The 26,173-nt window shown below is 44.2% G+C and overlaps 1 protein-coding gene across 1 annotated transcript; it reads right to left on the reverse strand.

Moving 5' to 3' along the window:
* Positions 1 to 1,579: 1,579 nt before the first annotated feature.
* Positions 1,580 to 26,173, reverse strand: SLC2A12 (solute carrier family 2 member 12; the record flags this gene model as incomplete). Its single annotated transcript, XM_084262352.1, has 5 exons — positions 1,580 to 1,868; positions 3,782 to 3,914; positions 6,044 to 6,166; positions 23,459 to 24,781; positions 26,140 to 26,173. 5 exons carry the CDS (start codon positions 26,171 to 26,173, stop codon positions 1,772 to 1,774), a joined length of 1,710 nt encoding a protein of 569 aa, XP_084118478.1. The 3' UTR covers positions 1,580 to 1,771.

Here is a 26,173-nt window from a genome sequence, read left to right on the forward strand (position 1 = left end):
ACCGTGTCCTTGGCTTCAGCAGTTTATTTTCATGTTTTGAGCACATGCTCACTGTCTGAATAGACATGCTCCTACAAATTTGCCATGTCAGTATCCAGAAGTGATGTGAGAATCTGATCAGAACTGATGCACTCTGCTCAGAAATAAAACTTCTACCTAGATCAGTAAGTTACTGTTCCTTCAGTGCAGTGCACAGTCAGGTGGTTCTAATGCTGTGAGACAGCAAATGAAGTGGGATCAAGTGATTAGTTTAGTATTTGCACTCCAGCTGACGGTGTCAGTCTTCCTTCCTCAATTAAATGCTAGAAGAGATGCCGCTGTGTCGCTCCTGAGACAGCCAGCATGCTTTTAAAGCATGTTTTTTGCTTTAAACAAAGAACCATTTATTTGCTAACAAATATTCATCTACAGATCATTCTAGCAATCCATTAACCTTCTAAGAAAAAAAGACCTAATTATGAGACACATATAGATAAGCCTTTGTAGAGGCTTGTTGAGTACTTTGGGATAGATTTGCTAAGCAATAACCAAGAATTTGATACAATTTATGATTTGCAGTGATTATGTTTTCTGAACTCCTTTTGACCTGCCCTGTACTGCACAGTTCTCCCTTTCTGAATTCAAAAGTCAAAGTCTAGTGTGCCCCACATTGAGAAATAAAATTATTTTGGCATCAACTCTGGTACCTCCAGACCTCCCTTTCCTGGGACTGGGAAGCCAAGGAAATCCTATCTTCTCTTCTGTAAGGCCATCCTCATTCTAGAGTAATCAATTATGCAAATACCCCCTCATTAAACAGTTTGACTATGTTTTCTGATGGCTGTTTACTAGGTCACTGCATCCAAGCCCTCCCAGGAAACTATGTAAAGTTCTCATAAGCTGAGTGCCCTCTGTGTTATAAGTAATTCAGTTTTGATCAAAGAGATTTTTTTTCAAATCCTGTTAAGGTGAATTCTAATTAAATTCATAAACGGTTCATACCCAGTTGTTCTGCACTAACATCATCCTTTACACATCATAGTTGTACATTTTTACTCCACAGTGGTGTATTCCCTAATATGCTGACAGTTGTTAACCCTTTTCAGCCCCTTTGTTGCTAAGCTAAACAGGGTGGTCTTGGGTGGGCTCCTCCCAAGAGACAGGCTCTCCCTTCTCCTTGGCACCCCAGTCATTCTTTGCACCCCCATTCTTTGCACCCCCAAGGCTGGACTCCTGTTGAATGCAGATATCTAGAATTATGCACAGTATTCCAATTTCCATTCACCTCCTACATGGAACCATAGAATCATGGAATGGTTTGGGTTGGAAGGGACCTTAAAGATCATCAAGTTCTGACAACCCCTGCCATGGGCAGGGACACCCCTCATTAGACCAGGCTGCTCAAGACCCCATCCAACACTTGATGGGTGGTGACACAGCCACCACCTCCCTGGGCAACCTGTTCCTGTGCCTCACCACCCACGTAGTGAAGATTTTTTTCCTACTATCCCATCTAAATCTACCCCCTTATGCAAGAGGGGAGTAACATCAGGGGATGTGAGAGATAGTGGTTTGAAACAGACAGAGGTTCCAGTAAGTTACAAACTACAACAAACTTTAATATTGGCTGTGAACTGCCACTGAAAGAAGCTCTACTAAGAAATGAAAGAGAGAATATCTCGTGTATAATAAAGATACCAGGTGTCCCATCGGAGTGTGACCATCGCTGAAGTTTCTGGGTTGTTTTTTTGGTGTCAGTCTTTTGGTGCAGGCTGCCTTGGGTGCCCCAGGTCTAGCAGAGCTGCTGTTTCTCTCTCTTGGCAAGTTCCACCGGCATGAGCTTCTCTCTGCGCTGGCTCACCCAGCACAAGGGGGTCTGCACGTACTTCCTGCAGAAGCGAAGCAAATCGGACAAGCTGTGCCATTGCATACAGCTCCGCGGGGCGCCTTGCCCGCGAAATACACCCGCAGCTCCGGGCACGGCTGCGCAGGCTGCCCGCACCTCGGCAGCCACCGGCACTCCCCGGCTCCGGGGATGCTCCGCCGGCCGCGGCGCTTCCCCGCCTGCCCGCGCGGGGGCGGCCCCTCCGCACGCTGCGTGCGGGGCGGCCGCGGCCACCTCAGGGTCCCTCCCTCCGGCTGCCCCCACTCCCGGTGACCCCCGTCCGGCTGTTCCTGCTCCGGCTGCCCCCCTTTCGACTGGACCCCCTTTCAACTGGCCCCCCTCCGGCTGCCCCCTCTCCGGCTGTCCCCCCTCCGACTGCTCTGCTTTGGGTCCCCTACTCCGGCTTCCCCTGTTCCGGCTGCCCCGCTTGCGACTGGATCCCCTTTCGACTGCCCTCCCTCCGGCTGCCCCGCTCCCGCTGCCCGTGGGTTTACGTGTGTCTCTCAAGAGGAGGCAGGAGAGGGCGCAGGGTGCGGGGCTGGGGACAGCGCAGGCCGGGGCCCGAGCGCCAGTTTCTCAGCCCACGAAGCAGGGGCCCCTGGGAAGGAGATCCCGAGGGCTGCGGCACCGCTGCTCCCTCCCGGCTTTCTGCACCGGGAGAGCTGCCCTTAACCAGCCCGTGAACAGCCTCGTTCGAGCTGCAGCTCAGCCTTTATACAAATTACTCTCTGGCAATCTCAAAACCGCAAACACAGGATTGCATGTTGATCACTTCCACTGTAAAAAGGTACATGCCTTCTCTTCAGTTTGAATATTTCTACCTGTGCCTTCTTGCCTCTGTCCCTCTGTGTCCTTCCTGCCGCCGACAGGCAGTGGGGAGAGAGGGAAAGGGTCTGTAGTGCCCGGTGAAGCCTGGGGGTGTGGATGAGCTGGGGGGTGCTGCCTCCCTGCAGCAGCATGTCACCGGCTGTGATGAGGACTGGCTCACCCCAAGCCATCAGCCCTGCAAACATCTTGTCCGCTAATTTGTTTTCCCTGTCATTTATCTATCCTTTTATTCATCGTGCTGATAACTTCTGAGATGAGTCCAAGAAAAAAAACAAGTAGCTGCTGTGGAGCAGCCTGTTGAACAGACTGGGAGAATGCTGCATTTTAATAACCAGGGATGCTTTTTTTCCCCTATAATTTCTTTATGGCCAAAAACAACTGAAAAGAATGAGGATGGTAGCAAATTGATAGCAAAAGTTGCCCATTTAATTTAATGACACCTGTGTATAGAGATTAGAAGTACACAGCAAGTGTATCAGCAGACCGTTTAATTCTGCTGTCCAAATCAGTGTGCTACTTATGTTGAACATATATAATTCCAAGGGACACTCTACTTCAGAGGGATGAGAAAAGACAGGTAGAATCAAAAGACACAAAACCAATAAGTATGGGTCATATTAAAGGAGCGGGCACATGGCACTCATGTCACAAACACTCTTCCTCTCATTGCTCTTCTACTCTTTTTCTATGGTGAGGTGAGGACACAAAACTCATGCTGGAAGAACCTTTTTTGGGTGTGAGCTCATAGGGTCTACAGAGTCACAGGACTCAGTAAATGCACCAAAAAATACCCATCTAGAAGATCTATCAAAACTCACATGAAGTCTTGAAGTATTTGAGATACAGCCTGGCCTCTCTCCTTCCCTTTTTCTGCATGCAAGCCAAGACACAGAGACCTCAACCTGAGAACACAGTTGCCCTCCTCACGAGGTTGCTGGAAACCATGCAAGCTCAAGCTTTGAGAGAATCTGATTTTTCCAGAAAAGAAAAAAAACCCAAATGCAGGTTCATTTTATTTTTAGCATGTGGCGTTGAAGGGCTTTGTCCCTCTGGGCACCTGAGGGGTGAGGTCACACACTCAGTACTTACTGTTTTGCTAGTTCCATGGATATTTGCTCCAGAGAGCATCCTTTCGTCTCTGGTATAAACACAATAACAAAAGCCAGGGACGCTAGGCTCATTATTGTGTAAACGAAGCACACCCAGGACAACCCAATGAGCTCTACAAAGGAAGAAAACATATATTTTAAAATTAAAAAATATTATAATGTTATTCCATGGGCATAATTTTGTAGAATTCAGCCCCTAATGCACAGGAAAAGTCAGAAAGAAACTAGGCTGTTATTCTCGGCTCACTTATTTGTGCCTGGCCATAATTTGAAAAAGAAGAGTGGCTTTACTTCTTCCTTATGAAAGAAAATTTTTGGCCCCATATCGACCCATTTAGCACAAACCTGTTGATTTACTTTGCTTGTGGTCACTCTGGATGTGAACAGTGAGTAGCCATTGTTACTGGCTTGTGTAAGGGCACAGGGGGTGACAAGCACCCCAAATTTTCACCCATGCCTGGTTTTGTTGCACATTGTTTTGTGGAGCAAAACCAAGCAGTCTGTCAGACCGATGCAGTTGTCTCCTGCCAGTCCTACATCTGCCAGTTCCCAGCATTCCCCCTGCAAGTCACGGGTCCCATGCCAGAAGGTCCAAGAATAACCTCCTAATGGGGCCAGCCAAGAACTTGTGGTTTCCTGAGCCCACAGTCCAGGGGCAGGGAGGTCCTCAGGCTGAGGGACACGCTCTGCAGCCACTGGAAAGTAAAGTATATGTGAACAGGCTGCTGCAGCCCCCTTAGCCCTTTTCCCTGCTACAACTAACCCAGACAGTTGAGACATTTGTCACTTGTGTCGTGGGCTAAAAATTGCTGCTGAAGCTGCTAATCCAGCTGGTGCCTTCTGCATCGGGAAGCTGAGTGCAGGTGCTGCCAGACACCGTCACCTCCACGTGTATTCATTCGAGGGCAGAATTTCCAATTCTGCCTTTTTCCCCCAAACTAGGGCCCCATATTTGCCCATAGTTACGCTGTCATAAACCCAGGTGAGGCCCAGCTAAGCCAACAGAGCTACTGCGGCTTTGCATTCATGGAAGCCGAGACCAGAGTAAGGACACGAGGTGCTGCACAACAGGAGGGGGCCTTCAGGTGAAACAGTGGGTGCTGAGGAACCGAGGTCTGCTCTCTCTGCTTTCAGTGACATTTCATAAGGAAATAGCTTGAATCTGGTCCAAGGACTGAGCAAAGTGTTGGCAGCTGGAAGGGATTCACAGCATTTTCCGGTTTGGTTTTGTCCAAAAGCTTGGGCAGTTCGTGACTGCCCTGTGATGGGAACCAAAGTGCAGTGAGTGGAGTTTAGCCTGGCATATTTTTCCTAGTTCTAATCAAGTTAGTACTAAGGATTTTTGCACTCTCTTTTTTTTTTTGGTTTTATTTTTTTTTTAGAAAACATCTATGTGAAACCCACTTCAGTCACAGGCCACGCTCATTTTCAAATCCATCTGAAAATGCATTTTCCATTTTACATTGATGAAATGTGATGAAATCATACAACCTTTTGTGGGTTGATTGCCTGCCTCAGGTGGAGAGCGATGTAGTGTAAGACGAAACCTGGAATTTCTCTTCCAGGCTCATATGTGATTTTCAGCACATATTTTCCTCCAAATAACCTTGAAAACTAAATTTTGCAAAACTTTTTATGAAATTATTTTTTTTAAAAAAATAATATTTGCTGACCAGTGAACTTCAACATCCGCACTTAAGCTTTCCCTTGTTTATAATCCCATTGCAAGTTACAATATGGTAATCTACTTTCTTGCAGTAAAACATGAAATATTTTCCCTTACAAAGAAAGACCTTTTTCTTAAGGAAATTTGCTCAAAGCCAGGACAAGCCTGTGAAAAGGAATGTTTTCAGTGGGATTGCCTTTTAAAAATACTTGATCAGAAAAGCTGCAGTCTGATCTAGTGCAGAACTTCCATCAACTTCAAAGGGCATGGAACTGAAGCCTAAATATTACATATTTTCAACCTACTTAGGAGATGGTGTTTTTAAAAGGTGGGTTTCATAGCCTGTGGAGTCGATATGCTCTGCTGGGCAGCAGCATGGGGCTGCAATTACTAGCACAAATGTAGGACAGTGTGGTAGGAACGGTGAGATGACATTAACAAACAGCACATAAACGGAGATCTGAATTTGGCTCCGGAGGCATCATGGCTGCAATTTTAGTAACGCTGATCGTGTAGGAAAGATTCATTTTTCCCACTAGGAGAACATCAACTTAGAGTGATACAGAGAATTCTTACCAGTTATGGTCAAAAATGTCAAGGAGATGAGGAGATTGATACCCCAGTTCATGCTAGATGTCAAAGCCATGGCCCGTCCTCTGATCCCACCAGGGAAAATTTCACTCAGGACCAGCCAGGACACTGAAATAGAAGCAGCACAATAAAAAGATGTTGCCTCTGAAAGGATGACTTTGCTGTAAATTCAGGGAGTCCATGAACTCACGTGAGGCCACCTGAAAGAACAAGGTAATTTTCAGGGACTTTAGGTTTTTGTTGGCCTGAGCCCCTGGGGACCGGCCTGCGCTGCTGGTCTGCCTCACACCAGGGCATCGTGCCTGCTCTGCTGTCTGAGTGAGCAGTAGGGGGACCCACGGGCAGCACCAGTGCCAGCGCACATGTGCACATGCACACGCATGCACATGCACACGCATGCACATGCACGCACAGAGCCAGGGATGTGAGCTCTGTGTGTGAAAGGCACCTCCCACTAAATAACTCTCAAGCGACGTAATGCTAATGGAAGCAGGGCAGCAAACCAAAGTAATCTTCAGGCTTGGAGCGGCACTGTGTGTTTATGCCACCTTATAAATCAACCTGCCACACCGAAGAAGGTTTGCTATTCCAGCTGTCCGCTCCGTATAAATGAGATTGCTGAGGTATAAATGAAGAGAGAGAGACCAGTTTTCAGGTCCTTCATATCACACCACAACACAGGTGATCTAAATGCTGGTGCTGCTGGCCCACAAAACCAAATTCAGGCAGGGAGGGCTGGCTGTGTAACCAGCTCGACAGTAAAGAAAACAAAGGAAAGGTACACATGGATGAACCGTATCTTCAGAGCCCTGGACAAGGCCATTATAAATTGCTCCTGTGTAATGCCATTTCTACACAATTCCAGATGGGAGTTTCCTCATGACGCTCACACTGTGCAACCTTAAAGTCACATTTTAAAGACAGATTCCTGTGGATAAGAGTGTGCATCACACCGGAATATCCCTTCTGATGCTTGTGAGAGGCCTGCATGACAGTACTGGCAAAGGAATAAAAACATGAAATGCTTAAAGGACCAGCTAAAAGGGACAAAAAAAAAGAGCCCTGCGCCTTGAGTCAACAGAGCAGATTTGAGCACACTCTAGTCTAGTTTTCTTTGTATCACAAGTTTGAATTAGCTAATGGCTTTTGGAGCTGCCCCAGATTTATCTTAACTTTTAGGGAAAAAATATAATGAGCCTCATCATGCCCGTACTGGGAATGAGCTGGCCAACTGGTGACTTTATCCTGGGGAATCAAGACTATACAGTATGATGGTCTAACATTGTTACACATAGGCAAGCAGTATGCAGTCCTAACAGCCACCACATCTAGCAGCAGCCGGAGAGAGGCCTAAGGTTTTATTCTGACTTGGATCACAGCATAGCCTAATGTACTTGCTGCTGACAAGACAAACGTTTCTCTGAAGAAATGCCCTGGGTGTGTTCTGTGGGGTCTCTACATGTGGGGAAGGGGCAAAGAAGAAGAGAACAGGCTTCTCGGGCAAGGCCAGCTAGCCCTGTGCCTGAGCAAACCCAGGCCCTGTCAATCTCTTTATTGTATTCTGTCCCTCCTCAGCATCCGGGCTGTTGGAACCAGTATCGTTAGTCACAGCTGATACAACATGTCGTGACAGGGAGCACTAGCTGAAATGTAAAGCAGCAAGTAAGCAAGAGGCAAATAAGCCCTTCCGAGCGGTGCACACATGGAGTTTGTCTCCGTAGGACAGCCAGGCAGCCAGCAGCTGAGCTCGGTTGGAAAAATGGTTGTTTACCATGCCAGGCAGAGGAGATGATACTCGCAGGCACGCTAGACAGGATGCAAATAAAGTTTGAAAGAATTGAACATGCTTTCTGCAGGGCATAAGCCAACCTCCAGGAATGAACTTTTTCTGCAGGCACTTTGGCCATGCCACAGCTGAAATGTGTGGCACTGTGGCAGCTCAGCTACCATGCATTTTTCCAAGGACAGGCTGGCCCTTTCAGGCTAACTACAGCTTGTCTGGAGGTTTGAGACATATTGTTTTCTTGTTAAGGAACCAAAATACTTGAGCATCTGCATCAGCTGCAGTGGTACTTTGCTACTCTTGTTTCAACCAATTATTTAGTTCAGACAGATCCCACCGACATACCAGATCTGTTCTTCGTGTCTGCTTAATGGTAGCTACTTCCTCTGGCATGGCCCTGACCTCAGCTTAGCTGGCGAGGAGGCTTATTCCCCATGGAGAAATAGCACTTACAGAAACCTGAGACTTATTACATTCTGTTTATCCCTTTCCCCAAGCTGAGGCAGCGATAACAATCGATTCTTTGCTTTTAGCACCTCTCTGGGATTGTTTTTACTATTTGTACCTTTGCCAAAAAAGCAGCAGCTGCTGTAGGTGCAGTGGGGATGTGGCTTTCTCCTGGGGAGCCAGTAACTGGTTTCAGGCTCCTGTTCATAGTGACTGCTGCTACCTTGTGTGCGGGCAGTGCTGCAGAATTTTCACCCAAAGTCACTGCAGCCAACTATGTGCTCTGCCTTCGCCAGCCTAAGCAGTGACATTTCACAGGAGATGTCAGCCCATCCTTGAAAAGAGGCATCCAAATAACGCCTCCCACTCACCCCTCCATCTGCTGTGTAATCAGACATTATTTCAGAAAGACGCCATGACAGTACCCACATTGCACACACACACTTGGTAGTTTTCAGTGTCTGCTCCTGACACCCCTGGCTGGTGGTGGTGGAAGGGATGGGAAAAGGCCTGTTGCTACCCGGGTCAGATGTGGGTAAGGGCTCAGCATGAGTCTATGTGCAAGATTGAGCAACTGTGGGATTTGTTCTTGCAGTGGCTGCAGGTAATAACTCACCTTTGCTGACCTGCAGGGAGTTGTATATTGACAGCAGTTAAGAAATATTGCATGGCTGAATGGTCTTTTATTATGGTACAGTCTAGAGAAAAGAACACCTAGTGCCAATGCAGAAGAAAATACTATGTTGGATCGGAGAGCTTAACCGTTTCATTAAACACCACTGAAACCCTGACATTCCTTGCCCAAATAGAAAGAGCAAAGGCTTCAGGTAGACAAAAACCTCCTTGACCGGCATGGTGACATTCACCTCTAAACAAAGTCACAGGAGCTTTAAAGGCAGCAAACAGAATAATAATGGAAGGTTTCAGCTGGTCCCATCAAGGCTGAATAAATTGCATAATGGAGCACAGCGCTGGGAGTATGTTTTAGATACCAGAGATGATGGTTTCTTTTAGCACTTTGCCTGATACCTAATGAGAGACGAAAAAGAAAATCTCGCTTCAGTGTTGAGCAAGTTCAAGGGTAGTTCAAGGTGTAACTGTCACAACGATGGTCTGTTACATTGGTTATAACATTTCAAGAGCAATATTCTTGTAGTAATGGACAAGCCAAAAGCCCACCACATTTTGTTTCAAAAAGAGAAGAAAGTTAGAGTAAACCTGCTTTTTCTATAAAGAAACTAAAAGGATCAGGGTAAATGTTTCAGTGGTACACATACAACCACATGAAATTAAAAGAACTTGCTCAGCAACGATCTTCATCAAACAACTGAAAGAAGAAATCCTTCCATAGAAGTGCATGCCATGTCCAAACCAAGAAAGAACAGCTGGATGGTGGAAAAGTTACTTCAATACTATCACCAGGCAGCCAAATATTTTGGGGAGTCTGCTGGCTGAGAGGATGGCAATCCAGGAATGGTGGAGGTGACACATGAGAGCATTGCAGAGAATGTTCTGTGGGGGATGCAAGAAGAGATCACCCTGGTAGACTGCTGTACTGAGCTGCTGGCCAGAGCTAGGGTAAAGCTAAGTGATCTCAGCTGGAAGAAGGACAGGAGGATATGTGCAGTGTCTTGAGGAAGAGCTGTCTAGTTTTTGCTGTGTATCTTTGAAAGAACTAAGGGATCTAGGGATCGAAATGAATGAGCCACCGCGCTTTTCAGTTTCAAAGAGCTTTGGTGAAGTGTCACACAATAGAAAAGAAGGTACTCAGTTCGATATCTGCTCATAATAGGAAACAAAGGACAAGGCCAGTTTTCACAGTGGAAGGAGATGACTAGATCTGCTCAGTGTATTTCCAGATCTCTCCAGAAAGGGAATTGAATGCATGTGCAAAACTTACTGATGGTACAAAAATTTGGTGATAATAACAGCAAAGAAGGATCATAAGGAATTGCAAAAAGATCTCAAAGCAATGAGCACTTTTTGAAAAAAGTGACTAAAAAAATCCCTTATCGACACATAGAATCACAGAATCATAGCGGTTGGAAGGGACCTTGAGAGATCATCGGGTCCAACCCCTCTGCCAAAGCAGGCTGCTTAGCTCATATTGCACAGATAGGCATCCAGATAGGTCTTGAATATCTCCAGAGAAGGAGACTCCACACCCCCCGGGCATCCTGTTCTTCCGCATGTTGGTGCGGAACTTCCTATGCTCTAACTTGCAAATAAGTAACAGATATGGAGAAAACTAGCCACCAGTCCCCATGCCAGCACGCCACCACGGCTGGAGCCTCTGTGGGTAGCTCAGGGACAGCATCAGCTCCCTGGAGACAGAGGTTGTGCACTGAAACAGAGCCTGCCCATGCCACTGTATTTGACATGCTGCATGCAGATTGTGTCAGCTCAGAACTGTGTGAGCCAAGGAGAAAGGTGTGTGATGGGTGCTGCAAGGACCAATGGAACAGAAGAGGACTCTCTAGTGTACGGCATAGGGAAAGAGAGTTGAGGTTTATAACATTGTGGAGATGAACAGCAGAGAGGTTTTCATTATGTTTTTAAAGAAACAAACCAAGAGAATCCAAGTGAAGTTACCAGGGACGGCAGTTAGGAGCAGTGGGAGGATGTGCCTTTTCAGACAATGCTTATTTCAACTATGAAACTCACTTTCACAGGATGCTTCAGATGTGAAAAGTATTAGTGGGCTAAAATGATTACATTCTGGCTGTTAAAACATTATTTCTCTGTATGAGTGGAAAAAGATCCATCAAGGGTGATTGTTCACAATATTAAAAATAAATCCCTGACATTTTTCGTGAAGCTCACAAAATTACCGATAGCCAGAAGAACATGCTGTGCATGCTGCATGTGCCTTTTCCTGTGTATTTTCCCTCAGCAGCTGCTAATGGTTGTTGTTGGAAGCGGGGCAACAGATTGATTGAGTGGCCCCTTTTGTTTGAACCAACATGGGCAACTTGATGAGCTTTATATTTGGGACATAATCAATGAGATGTCTCAAACTCTCATAGGATTTCTTCCTTACTTCCTTATTTTACAGCTATGCAGTAAATAATAATTTTAAGAAATTTACAGACTCGGATCAGAGAGGCAGAAGCATCTGTGAACTTCTGAGAAGTACTGTGAGCTTGAAGGTGCTCAACATTTAAGTGAGGTACATGAATGAGAAATGTCTTTGTTTTGACCTTCCTCCTGCCGGGAGGCAGAAGCAAATTGGAAGCTGTTCAGCAGCTCTCATTAATGAAATATTAGATTCCCTTGTTATACATTTGCTGCTTAGCATTTTTTTCCTTTCCTATACCTGTATTGTGTGAGGTCAAGTTCTTTATGAAGTGATTTAGAAAGCGACCATTACAATACTAGAAAGAATTCAAGTTTCTGAGATATAAACTCTGGGAAGAGATTAAGTGGATTTACAGCTTAGGAGGGAAGTAGGCAGAAGTATGTAAGACTGAAAGCGAGGACTGGGTGGTTAGCAACAAGAGGTCCGAGGGAAGATGAGGAAGGGATTATCCCACCAGCAATGCAGACAAACCATGTAACAACATGTAAGAAACGGTCAGTGCTGGGGAAGGATGCAAGCATCACTGCCAAGATGCCACATGAGGAAGGAAGTCAAAGGACATGGCCAATGACTGGCTTTCCAGGACCAAATTTTTTTCCAGCCTTATGAAATGCCACAGATTTTTCATTTACCTGATTTGTGGATATGATGAGTATTAACAACATGGCCAGCTGGCCAGCTCCTTGACACAAAAGGCTGTTTTGCCTTGATCTGAAAAGATGGGCTCCAGGGGACGGCACAACCCTTTGTGGTGTGCATGGCAATGAGGTGCACATCTCTGAGGGGATGCAGCACTGGGGCAGAGCTGGGATTTGGTCCAGGGAGGACCTGATGCTAGAGCACACCAGTATTATCCTGGCACCACTGCCAGCACCAACACAGCACAACCCCTGCAAAGGTTTTCGCAGCAGCTCAGATGAAGATTTGGGGAGGGGGGCTGGCAAAAGTGAGGGATGCTTATACTGAGAAGAAGAGAGGGTGAGAGGGAGTTTGTCCTTTGCTAAAGCAGGCAAAAGAGATAGGACACAAGTGGAACAAAACTCTGCCCGTTGTTTTGTGCAGGAGGCCGAAGCAGATGATCATGACTGGCATTAAAAATCAATGACTCTGCTTAATGAGAGGCATTTATCTCTCTGGCTCTGTCCCATAATATGAGACTGAAGGGGCTGATCAAAATTAATAACTGGCAAATATAAAGCAAATGAGCAGCTATATTGCTTTGGAGAGCGTGTAAGTTGCCAGCAGAGTACCAGCCTGCGAAGGGTCGAGTCAAACCCCACATGTGCACGTTAAAAGGAGTGGAATTGCTCTACTGCTGAGAGGAAGGGGAGTCAGGAGAAGCCTCAACTAATCTTATGCCCCTGGGTGCATCCCAGTCTCTGCAGGTGAAGACATTTTGTGCCTCATTCTCCAGCTTCAAGGCACTTCTCTCTGAGCAGCTCTGTGGCTACTGGTTGCAAGATACCTGATACCACTGAGAGCCAAAAGGAGATGATGTGGTGTGGTAAACCTTAAATTCCTTTTCTTCTGGTACACTACATTTCTGTTTCTAAATCCTTTAGGCTGACTTCTTGAAGTAAGATATGTTAGGAAAAGTGGAGTTTAATGCTTTTATCTCTATGGCTGTATCAGAGTACATAAAAATTGTTGTTCGGTGTTTTCAATATTTGCATCACTATCAGGCAGTGTTCAGACAGGCTGAACACTCACATGAGCTTCTTTTAAGGAATATTGTAGTGGACAATGGAAATCTCCCTTCACTTGTGCCTCCTCCAGTGTACATTAGAGCAGCAGGAGTGTTTTGGGGGCAGAGACTCTGAGACCAATGTCAGCTCCTTCCCCTCTTTTCTGGGCCAGTTAAGGACAGAAGTGAGATGTATTTCACCTCTGCTTTTCCCCATCCATCCTTCCTTCTCTAACACTCTTACCACTCTGAGCCTGCATTTTAACACTAATTTTTTTTTCTATTTTCATCTTCATGAACTTGAAAAAACTATATAATTCCTGGTGTGGGTTTTCCTGTTTCATGCAAGCTTTTCAATATATTGGTAAACCTATTTGCAGTGCTCTTCAGTTGCCACCCATTTTCAGCTTGAAAGAATTGCCAGAGACAAGAAGAGTTTTCTTACAGACAGTGATTCCTATATGAAGGATTGCTTTGCAAGAGGTGATAGATGTATAAGGATCTAGGAGTGGTAGGCTTGTCTTAGTTAATGTGATTTGTAGCTCATCTTGCCCAATAAAGGTACTCAGCAGCAAATATATCAGTAGGATGCACCATAGCTTTACTATAAGCAGGCATATAACAGTCTGCACTTCTTTTCAGGTCCTCTAATAGAAGTTGATTTGAAATGATGTATGAGATGACAATTCTATTCGCAACTGGATTTCACAGCCACTGTCTCTCTCTCTCTCTCATCCTTTGTTATGTAAACACACTGTTCCATCAAGACAGAGCAACTTGCAGAGCAAGCAAGAAGAAAAAAGAGAAAAAAAAATAAAAAAGCTTTAAAGGAAGAATGTGCTTATTATAATAAATCACATACTATCATTAAAAAAAAAGCATTTTAATTAAAACCTGAAATGCATATTCCTGTTTGTAGGTGTTTATTTGTTCAGAATATTGAATCCAGGATAAGCCTCTGAGGCATTTGCAGAGGAATGACTGTAGCAGCCAGGGGCACTAATTCACAAGGAAGCTGTGTATGAATTAGTGCAGATTATCACACATGTTACTTCTAATAAGTACGGAGAGGGGGAACTACCTGGCTACATCAGTAAATTAACTTGTTTTTCCAGTACCCAAGAACTAATGTTGGTCTGTAAGGGGGTACACAACAGAAAAGGGCTGTTGGGTCACAGCAATATGGGGCAATTCAAGTCTTCCCTGTAGCAGGGGGGTTGGAACTCTATGATCCTTGGGGTCCCTTCCAAGCCAGAGAATTCTATGATTCTGTGATTCTAGGATTCCCTCTTGCAAGAGAGAGATTTGTGCATATGCTTTAGAAAACTCCCAGTGGAAAAGATAAGCAACCTTTTGCAACAGTGGCTCATTTCGTGAGAGGCCTGTAACCATCTATTAAGTCCCTCTCTGGCCACTGCTGCTCATGTATTGCTTGAGTTGCTGCTGGAGGGAGGCAGCAAGAAAGAAGGTGTGAGGGCACGGGGTCTGCTCAGCACAAAGTATCTTTTAGTTCTCCTTCATTTTGTTTTCTGACTTAGTGTTGATTTTCAAAGGCAACAGAAGCTGGTTGCCCGCCTGCGTCCACTTCCCCAGCCTTTGTCCCAAAGATTGATGTGACAGAAACTCAGATGCCATGGGGAGAAGCAGCCTCCTGACACCATGCTCCTGACTTACCATCCTCTCTGTTTTGGATGCCAGTCCACACCTTCCTCAGCAGTGCCAGTAAGTTAGGTGATTGTACACTTTTACCTTACTTGTGTAATTATTTTCTTGTACTTTATAGTATGTGTTTTGTATTGATGATTGATACAAGTGAAATCAAATACTGACTTTGAACTTGAAGTCCTTCTGTTGGTTCTAGTTTCAACACAAAGCTGGCCCAGGATAAGATTCCCTCTACAAAATTCCTCCCAGCCCTCTCTCCCAAAGGAAACTGGATTTTATGAAGCATGCCATATGCCTCGTAAACTTTTTCACATATTTCAGTGTCACAATGATCTTCTTTCCAAAAATATGGTCAGTGAAAACCTTTCATTGTCTTTGATATGATTATCAAAGGCCACTATTATTTACTGAATGCTTAAATGCCACACTTGACCTACAAAGCAAGAAGGGCAATTGTGACTAATAAGAGGCATCCTTGGTTATCAGATGAAAGCTTGTACTAGATAGTACACTAGACTCACTTGACAGTGCACCACTTGACAGAAGATAATGTGCCTGTAGAACAAAAAGGGATTGTTAGTTCCCATCACTAGTTAGAATGGCAGCACTATTTGTTCTCTAGATATTTTTTATGAAGTGAGTCTGGAGGTAAAATGCTTAATTTTGGCCAGCAGTGACTAACCCGACTCAAACTTTAAAATTGCCTAATTTTAAGTACAGGAGTCATTCCTCTTAAACAGTGCTTTTGTGTCAATAGGTTTAGTAACATAGTATTAGAGAGATATTTATATAATCCAGAGCACCGAGATCAGAATATTGACTCAAATCCCTATTTAAGTGGAGTGTGGGATGCCAAAGGACAGGTAGTCCCCTACCTTTCCTAGGTACATCTTGCTTCTTGGAGGACTAAATTTCTCACTTGTCAACAGCAGCTTGAACCACCATCGCTGCAGAGACACAAGGATATTGGTTGGGGTACAGTGTGGTCTCTCCCTCTTTTCACAGTACCAAGGGCTCCGTCTTTCAGAAGGCAAAGTCCTTGGCTTGAAGATCTGCCAAGATTTTTTCTTATTCATGTACTTAAAAGTAGAGTTTGAAGAGGAACACATGTTGGTGAAAATGACATCCTCCATTTCAGTTGTGCACCCTCAGTATATAATTTCAGTCTCAAGGTTGAACAAGGCTACTCTGAGTCCTAAAATAATTAAAGAGAAGCTTCCACTGTCACTGCTATGTCTCATTACTGCAAAAGCATTTTTTTCCTTATTGTGACCTTTTTCACACTAAAAAAAAGCCTTCCAAAGTTGTAGGTTCGATTAAGTTAGGTAAGACCAACTGATATGGCTGGTATTTTAGAGGACACCTCCTGCAATTTGAGATCCAGTAATTCAGCATCCGACTATTACAAAATAGCTTAAATTGGCTTGTACTTCGCTGCTACCAGTCATCCTGTGGAAAGGCAAGCTGGTTCCTGGGTTAGCTAATGTGTTAAAAAGGGGCTTCGGATAAACCTTGTCTGGGGCAAAGCAATGGGAAGAGCGGGCAGTTTGCAGTCCTTGCTTTATTTTTTGTTTGAGCATGACCTGCCGTTCTACTGTGGCTTCATAGTACAGACACAGCATGAAATAAAGGCCCCACGAGGCACTATTTGAGTAGCACAGGAATAATGAACTAGATAAAATACTAGGAGTGTCATATTCAAAGCACATGGACGCATGCATTAAAAGATGATTCAGTACAAATGAACAGCATTAGGAATCTTGTCATAAAATAAAGAATCCAAGAGAATTTTTTAATTAACTAAAATAGGACTTTCTGTACTGATCCTCAGTTGAAACATGCACATTTCCAAGGTTTATTATTCTGGTTCAGATCCAACAAAGCATTTAAGCACTTGCTTATTTTTGAGCACATGATTTAATCCCCACCACTGTCTCCTTTTCCAGAGTAAACCACAAAACAACGTAAAACTGCTGCTGCTCATTTCTGTGACATTTAAGGCCAGGCCACAGCCATGCTGCAAAATGTAGAAGCTTAAAGATAAAACATTGCAAACAAATGTCATGCAAAGCAATGCTGAGCATGAATGCCTGCTAATGTCTAATTTATGTGCACTATAAATTAATACAATAACCACATGTTTTGTAAAAGCCTGAAATGCTGCTCTAACATTCTAGATGCCCCTATCTTTTACCAGTGTTTTGCAGGCCAGTGCAAGGCCGCACGGCTTACAATATTTCAAAACACTGAACATCTAGCTAAACCCACAAAGGGTCAGAATTTCCACACTGATGATTCTCTCCCACAAGATTTTCCAGTTTCTGTTGGACATTTGGAGGCCAAAAGCAGGTCCAAGAGCACTTTGTGGCAGAGAAAAAACAGTCCTTGGTAATCTGTATCACAAAGGTGGCAAGAGGTAGGACCTCTATGATCAAGTCCCTGGGTTGTTCAGTGCCATACATGAAACCAGATGTTCTGGGTTTTGCTTGCATATGCATTTAGTGAGTCATGTGAAAGACACAGAAATGGTTCTGCATTTAGCCATGCTAATGGATCATGCTTTAACTCAGGTAGCTAGTTCATCTAAGGATCACAGGAGCTAAGTCAAGGGGACTAAATTTGTGTCAAGTGTAATTCTTTGGGTTTTAAGTGAATGTTGCAGGTCTGGATTTTTTTCTTGCTTAAATAATAAATTACATAAAGACTGCTTCAGGCCACATAAGATTCCATAAGAAGGACAGAAATTGATTGAAAAGGGGGCTTATTTCCTTCCTATCCTTTCTTTTGAACCATTGAGCTTTCTTCTATCTTCCTTGATCTTTCTTGCCTGATCCTTCTTCCATCTTTCCCACTATCCCCAACACGGGTTTAAAACTGCATTTAAATTGGAGTATGTGGTTCTCAGATAGGCTTCACATCCACTGCAGGTCTGTACTTCACAGCCCTGGGCACTGGCGAGGTGCTCCTACAGACAGTCAGTCCCCTGGTTTGTGGGTAACATGCTCACTTCAGAAGTTTAAAGGGCACACTACTGTGGATAGAGTGATGAACATGCTTCTTTTTTTTTCCTCTTCCAGTTTTCCAATCGGAAATACTGACCTGACGGCTGAGATAACAGAGGGCATATTACTGCAGTTTGAGAAAGCTTCCCATGGATACTTAATTCTACTATTTAACAGGTTTTAATCATTACCAAAGTACTGCCAGTCCTACAAGCACCCACTCATGGAAACGGCTTTGATGGGACTGTAACAGCTATGTGGAAAAGCAGGATTTACAGTAAGTTCTAAATCTGTCCTCCAAGGCTCTGTTATGCACTTATTTGTTGACCAGAAATATGTAAAAGAATACTTTTTAGATTTTATAACTAAATGGATGGACATATGTGGTATTTTTTGTGCTAAGCCCTGAAACCCAAAAGACATTTCTCCTGCTGCAGACACGGATCTGCCTGGGGTATGTTGTGGCCAGAGCTGTGCGTGTGCCAAGCGGGCTCTGTGTGCTTGGGGTCAGGGCACCCCTATGGCTCCAAGAATTTCCCTGGAAGAAGAGCTTGTCATGGTCTCCAAGAAAAGAGCTCTGAGAGCTTGGATCTTGGCTTTGGAGAGGGACACAAAACTGGCAGCTGCTCTGGGACATGCAGTAACAGAACAACTTCATTCCCAATCTGGCAGAGTCATAAATACCTTCTGACTTTACGCATCTAAATGGTTTCAAGGATGATACATCTCATGAAACTGCCCCTCAGTCCCACCTGTAGGTACTTTTCTTGATTTACACCTACACCACCAGCATGAACTGCCATGATGTCAGCAGAGCTAGTATTATTTGCACTAGCAGATTATCCTGAAGTTCATTGTCCAACTACCTGAACACCTTCTCTCTTATACAGAAACCTTTTTAAAGCACTGAACAGAGAGGGCAGAGCTCCTTTGAGCAAGGCACCAATGCCAAACACACAATCCAAATGCATCCATTTGACATCCACCTATCAATAAAAGTGTTCCCCAATCCACAGAAAAAACCCCAAAACCTGTCTTGGGCATGGAACCCCTTGAAGTGCACTCTCACAATATGTGTAACGAGATGCTGCCCAAGTCCTGTTTGGTCACTTGCTTTTTATTTGTGTCCTGGTTTCAGTCAGGATGGAGTTAACTTATTTTGCAGCAGCGGATGGAATGCTGTGTTTGAGAGTTAAAATGAAAGCCATGCAGATAACACCCTGATGTGTTTAGTTGCTGTCAGACAGTCAAGGACTTTCTCAGCTCTTCATATTTCTCTATTCATGAGAAAGGAGGGACGAAGCCAGGACAGGTGACCCAAACGGACCAAGGAGAGTATTCCATGCCAATTACGTCATGATCGGTATAAAGGGGGGCTGATGGGAGGAGGAGCAGGAGCGGCTCCGGGACTCGCGGTTTTTGGGGGATGGTCGAGTTCCGGGACGGCTCTGGGTGGCACGGCCTGAGTTGTGGGTTCGGTGAGAAACACATTGTGTATCAACAGCTTCATAGATTTTTGCTCTAAAGTCCTGTTAGCATTGTTATATTTTATCTTTCTGCTATTTTGGTAAACTATCCTTATCCCAACCCGCAGGCCTTTTGGTTTCTTGGTTTTGGGGTTGTTATTTGCCCCTTCCTTTTCCCTTCCCTTGCCTCATCCCCTCCCCCACCCCTTTCCCCTGCTCTTTTCTTTTAAAGAGCAGGCAGCTGCATGGAGCTCTGCTCTCAGCTGGGGTAAAATCATGACAATTTGCTAGAACAAATTCAGACTAGGAAACTATATGCCCTCTTGGGTGAGGACTGAGTTTGCATTGCTTGCTCCACAACTCAGGACTTGTTGGAGCTATTCTGGTTTTTGTTCAATACAGAGGATTGCCTCCAGACCACACAGCATCCCTGTATTAACCTATACAGTGCTACTGTAACTCTTTTCATCTCCTTGTTGGGGAGATCACCCAGTAAGACCTCCTCACTTAGGCAGTATATAGGAAAATATGGAGGGAAGTTGTTCCTATTCAATCTGTGACCTTAAATGGTGGAAAAAAAGATGATCAGGTTAGAGAAGCAGGCCTTTGGTAACGGATGCCATCTGACACCCCAATCTGAATTTTGTCTGTCGGGTCTGTGAGGAAAGCATCAGGGCTCTGTTTCACAAATGCCAGGTCTGCCCTACTGTTGTACTCACAAAAGAACATTTTGCATGTGCTGCATCCAACTCCAAGAGTCTCACATTTACAGCTTTATTTTGGAAAATAAGGCTGATGCTCAAGGAGTTTGGCTTTCCTGGTTCCCGCATCTCAACGCACTGAACCGCACGACAGTGATTAGTGAAGGAGGCGACCCTCTTTAGAAGAAGTAGCCACTGCTTTTTCCCCCTCAAGTAGATTGAACAGATGTTCTGCAACTATTTCATTTAATCCCGTGTCATTTAGTAAGTGACCATGCGTGGTTGTGGCCCTGACTAGAATTCCTCTGAGTGCCCTTTGTGTTCAGTTGATTTCCAGGGTCACGTTGACCTTTTGGCTTGGGTGACAAATCGGTGACTGACCTTCACACTGTGCTCATCTCATTAACCTGCACACACTGCTTCCTTCTTAAGGCACAGCAGTATTTCTGTGAGGCTCAGGTTTCTCAATTCCACCCCTCCACACACAGCATGGTTTGAATGCCTCTCCTTGCAAACGTGCTGAAAATAATGAAAAGTCCTTCCTGTACTCCTCACCCTTCACATGGCAGCCAGAGAAGTTTCTCACAGCCTCTGCAGGCATCTTTCCCTGATGACAACCCTTCATCCTCCTTTGACCTTTCTGATACGTGAGCAAAGGTAACTCAAGACAAAGATTGGTGTCAAGTAAGTCCTCTTAGCTAATAACTGCCTTAAAATGCCTCTGCAAACACCCTCGGAGAGGCGGCATGTGCTGTTCCGTGATGTGATGCAACACTGATTTGTTGCACCTACAAAACCTCCTCATAATTGTGTGAAATTGAGTATGAACAAGCAGCTGAATCACAGTTCATCAAACATAATTAATCCAAAGCAGAGCAGCAGAAATACTCCTTTTATCTAGCCTAAAGGTTGGTGATGTAAATACAGAGCACCCCAGCAGCAAAAAAAGTGACTAAGCAGATGCTTGCTAGTCTGTGAATTCTTTTATAATGCAAAAAAAGGCTTTTATCTCTCACTGTCTATTTTTGAGTGCTCAACACTGTCCTGTCCAGGTGCTTTGATAAATATATTTAGCATATGTTTAGTTCATTAAAAAAAATATCCATCTACTTCATGTAATTTGGAGACAAAGGAGAAATCATGGAGAAATAGAACATTTATAAATGCCTGCTGTGCAAATCTGGACTGTAACTAGCTCTTTGATCAGAATCCTTCCCCCCAAAAAATAAAGAAGGGGAAAAAAAAAAAGACAAAGTAATTAAAAAAGATGCTAGGGTTCATGCTGCATGATCTGCCCTGTTAACAGTGTGCCATTTTCCTAATGGCACTACATAGACTCTCCTTTACCTCCCCAGAGCATAATGCAGTAAAGTACAGTGGGTGAATTTGTTCCACAAACAGCCTCATGGGGCAGAGGGAAAAGAGGAAGATTTTTTTTGTCCAAAAGAGACTGAATTGACCTGTAGGTACCAAACAGACATCTCCGAGCACCACCTTCACCTCAGCCAGCAGGCTGGGCAGGCGGCATGCGGACTATGAGAATCTGCACTGTAAATACAGCAGCACGGGGCTCGCCATGCTTCTGTCCCAGGCTCCTGGGCATCACCCCATGCGGCAGCCCGGAGTGCAGCCTCCCTGCCTCCCTCCTGTTGCAGAGTAGACAATGGCTAATGGTCTGGTCCAGGCCACAGACCAGATTTAGAGACGAATAATATAAACATGTTAAAACTGTTTATATAAGCAGAGGGGGTTTTTTAAATTTTTTTTTCTCTCTCTCTCCTCACGCTAAGCAAGGCATACTGAGGATAAGAAAGCCAGGCTTTTAAAATACATTCAAGGATTTGCATTCCAAAATAGCAGATGTTGAAGGCTGCGTCTGAGACACAAATCATAACCTCACATCCCAACCCAGACTATTTAACCACAATAGACCCTTGGCAGATTCCAACAATCCCTTGGTTTTCCGACCCTTGCGATTTCTATATATTGTCAAGTTTAACCAAAGACTGTATTTTTAAAGCCATGGAAGTGTTTTGAAAGTACTTTTCTGCATTTTCAAGTATCTGTATCTCTCTGGCTTCTCCTTCACTTGCTACACAAATGTATCTGCAAGTTTAAATTGCTTTATCATGCATGACTTCAACATCCTGGAGCTGAGATGGTGCCTGTTCTTTTGCGTTTGCTGTTGAAGAGCATTTGTGCTTTCAGACAAGAAAGGTGTCAGAAAACAAAGCATGGGCCTCAGAGACTTCTCAGATTAGACTGACTGGCAAACACACCTCAGTTTCTGTAGCCCTCAAGAAAACGGAGGTCCTTATCATTAACGTCACATCAGGCCAACTCAAATGACCAGGAACCCACTTAGAGCCAAGTCAACAGAGCTTTCAACAGGAGGCCAAGCCCAAGTGTGTGCCCCTGCCTTGAGGGTCATTAAATGTGTGTTTGAATGATCCAAGTAAGAGCTCAAGTAAAGTTTTCTTTTCGGGGCTGGACCCCTGGTTATGAACCTCTGTCACAGAAAGCAGAATCCAGCCCCAAGACTCAGGCTGCAAGGGAGGGAATAATGCTACAATAACACATTCAAGCTCGCTGCCCTGGCAATGAATGCTTATCTCACGCTGGTCTCCCAGTGAGTAATGTTTAAAATAAATAAATACTGCAGGGGTGTTGCTGTTAGTGCAATTGTTGGGTTATATTCTTGTGGCAAGCTTTTTATCATAATAGTTCTGTGGGAGCACGGTGTGTTTGCAAGGCAGGTTTGAGCCCAGGCACAAAAGCACACAGTCTGTTAATAAATAATGGACTCTATGCATGTGGGTTTTACAGCATGGCTTAAAAAAATTAATGTCTTCAAAGAACAATAATATGCAGGTGCTGGTGAAACAAAACAAACAAAAACACTAAATGAAGAGATTTAATTTCTAGTGCCTGGGACATGTTCTTCTCTGAAGAGAGTAGGAACCCTGTGAGTGCGATGGCAGCTGCACCACTACCTCAAGCTGTGCAGAGATGATCCTTTGTGTTCTTCCACTTGTGCTGTTTGGCACAAGATGATGCTACAGTTTGCTAATGAACTATGATGCCTTGAATTTCCTCCCTATATCTGAGGATTGTTATATAGTCAAGCAGCCAGGTCCTCAGGTGGTGTCAGGCATGTTGGTATTTTGCAGATTTGATGGAGGCATATATCATTACCTTGTGTTTATGCATTAGCAGCAGCAAATGCCTCATCTTAATGTTCCAAATATAAGAACACAATAGCCCCAGAAGGGGAAAGGTAGCCAGGGGCTCCATATTTTTGCTGTACAAAGCTCACACCAGTTCTTACCTTCACTGAAGGGGTCCAGTTAATTTCGCTGAATTGAAGGGAGATGTGGCCATTGACCTCAATGGGAAGGACCTATTCCTAAGAACTACTCTCCAGACCCACCAGAACGGTTATGACAATACCAGCACAAAGCACTGATTTTCCTAGCTTGGGAACTGCCTGGTGCCAAGCTGGGCACGTCATCCCGGCACTTCATCCTCTTGTAAGTCAGTCATTACAAAGAGTTAGAAAAATTACATACTTACTTGGTCCAAGGCCTATAGAAAATGCAGCAACATACACAAGCAGGCTGGCCAGTGAGAGCCATTTCAGGACAACAGGAACCTCTCCACTTTCCATATGAGACCCTGTTGTGCTTTTGCCTGCTGATGTGGCAGTCCTGTTGAGTTCTCCTGTCCTGGCAATGTCTGTGCTTCTCTGTGTGTCAAATGACAGCCTTTCTGGTAAAGCCATGCTGGCAAAGAGGTCCTTGAGACTCCCATTGGTGACACCAGTAAGGTTTCCTGGTCTCTGGAGAAAGAAATCCTCTGGAGGCTGGCTTCTACAGATGCTGGAGAAGTTCAAGTGTATGTTGTGGTTCACTAAGCCCATAGTGACCAATGATACTGCCATAACAGAAGACCCTATACACAGGAAAGTTTTACTTCCAACTTGATCCACAAAAGCCATGGCTGGGACTGTGCTGACCACTTTAACCACTCCAACTCCAGTAGAAGCCAAGCTGGCAGCTTCATTGCTCTGGAACCCAACTGACTTCAAAATAGTTGATGCGTAAAATAAAATGTTGGGTTGCCCAGTTGTTTGCACAAAAAAGACCAGAGTGAGTCCTACCAACATTCGGGCCCTCATGTTGTTTTTTGAACGAAACAGGTCCAAGAAGCTATACTGATGTTCATCTTTCAGGGAAGACTTGATCATAGTAAGTTCTTTAGTAGCATCTGATGTTTCCCGCAGCCTCTCCAGTACTTTTCTTGCAGCTTCATCATTATTTTTCATGACAAGAAACCGAGGACTTGGTGGAAGGAAATACATGGCAATAGCCTGCACGATGCCCAATGGAATCACAAGGCCAAACATGTACTTCCAGCCATGAGATACACTGGCAAATGCATAATTTGAAATATAGGCAAAGAGAATGCCTATCACAATCATAAGTTCATTTAATGACACAAGGAGGCCTCTTCTGTGTTGTGGGGCAATCTCAGCGATATACACACACGTTGCAATTGCTGATAAAGATATGGAAATACCTATGGCAATCCGTCCCACAATAAGTATCCCATATGATTCATAGGGCAGTAAAAGCAAACTGCCCAACACAAGTAAAGAAGATGCAATAATAATAGTGAGTCTCCTTCCAAATCGGTCTATCAGGAATCCACCGGTAAGGGATGCAAATAAGGCCCCAAAAAGCAGGGAACTTACAATGATTTCCTGTTCTTTGCAAGAGAGTGACAATATGCTTCTCATCTGAAGAAGAGCTCCAGAGATAAGGCCCAACTCATAACCCATCAGAAGTCCACTTACAGCAGCAACAGCAGAAGACAAAAAAGTAAATGTTCCACAGCCTGAAATAAGAGAAAAAAGTGAAAGCTTGAAAGAGTGATTTCTGCAACAGTCTGACAACTAATAATAGCTTTAGTTACTTGGCCAGTCCATAAAATCTCTTTATAACTTTTAGCCAAAGTACTTAGGTGCATGCAAACCCAGCAGCAGTGGTGACATAAAAAGCTATTAAAAATATAAAATCATTTGATAAAAATAATTTGGATGCTTTTAGGTTCCTTATCTTCCTGATCAGAATTCAATGAGATTTTGATCAGGCCCTAAATAATTGAGCCTTCTCCCCCAGAATGTCACTGCAAAAGGCAACACTGACAATACAGCCTTTTGGTAAGAAAACTCGCTTTGCCTTGAAACATTCTCAGTGTTTTTCTGGTACTGAATAGAGGAAGTCTTGTCCACCCAACAAGTGTACCACGGGCAAGGAAAGCAGTAATTTCCTAGCCACATTGCTTCCAACCCTGACCTGAATAAGTTAAGTTTTCCCTCACCACTTACTAATTCTTTTGCTTCACCCGCAGATGCCATCAAGGCTGCTGGCACTGGTGGTTTTCTTCTTTGCCAATGGAAACATGCCCACTGAGCACCAGGCTGATCCAGATAGCTGGGATATTCTAAGGAAACCAATTCATGAACTTTCTGTGTTTCACCCATCGCTAAGCTCAGATTCTTTGGAATATCAAGAGCAAATATTTCACATAATTTATGACAGCCACAATGTCAGGAATAAAAAACAGATGGTGAAAACATAAGCTAAATGGAGATTACATGCCTTTGAACATCCACTTTAAAACAAACTCATTTTATACAACTGCGACTCATTGTTTATTGTTACAAGATGGAATTAACTGATCGTATTCTACTAACTGTGAAGCCTTTTGCACCCTAAACCTTGAGGAATATATCGGTTTGTTATTGTTGGTCTTGTTCTTTCTCCCAGCATGATTTTCCTCTCATCATGATTTTGGCTGCAACACAACTAGGAAAAGAGTAAATTGACTTCTGATTTTCCGGTTAGTTGGAGAGATAGGACGTGTCTGAGGAGAGGTAGTTTTTGCAGCATAACAGAGCCTGAATTTCAGTTAATTCTCATGCAACAAGTACTGTCCAACTTGGCTGAAAAGTAGTATATGGTCTAGTTGAAAATGATACATAGATTTGGTTTATTTTTAGCTTATTTTTCTAAGGCATTAATGCTCTTTGATCATGCTGACTGCCTGCAGTTCCTTGCCAATAAATTTGGAGCACGTTGGCAAGGATCAGTCCCATTTGACAGAGGATATTACGTTTCTAAAGCAAATCATGAAAAGAGAGGAGGAAAGTGGCTCTACCAGTATGTCTGCACTGCTAAAATAAACAGTACCGAAGCCCAGGCCCAGACCCTGGCACATGGCCAT

The sequence above is a fragment of the Gallinula chloropus genome, assembly GCF_964237585.1.
Source record: "Gallinula chloropus genome assembly, chromosome: 3".
NCBI lineage: Eukaryota > Metazoa > Chordata > Aves > Gruiformes > Rallidae > Gallinula > Gallinula chloropus.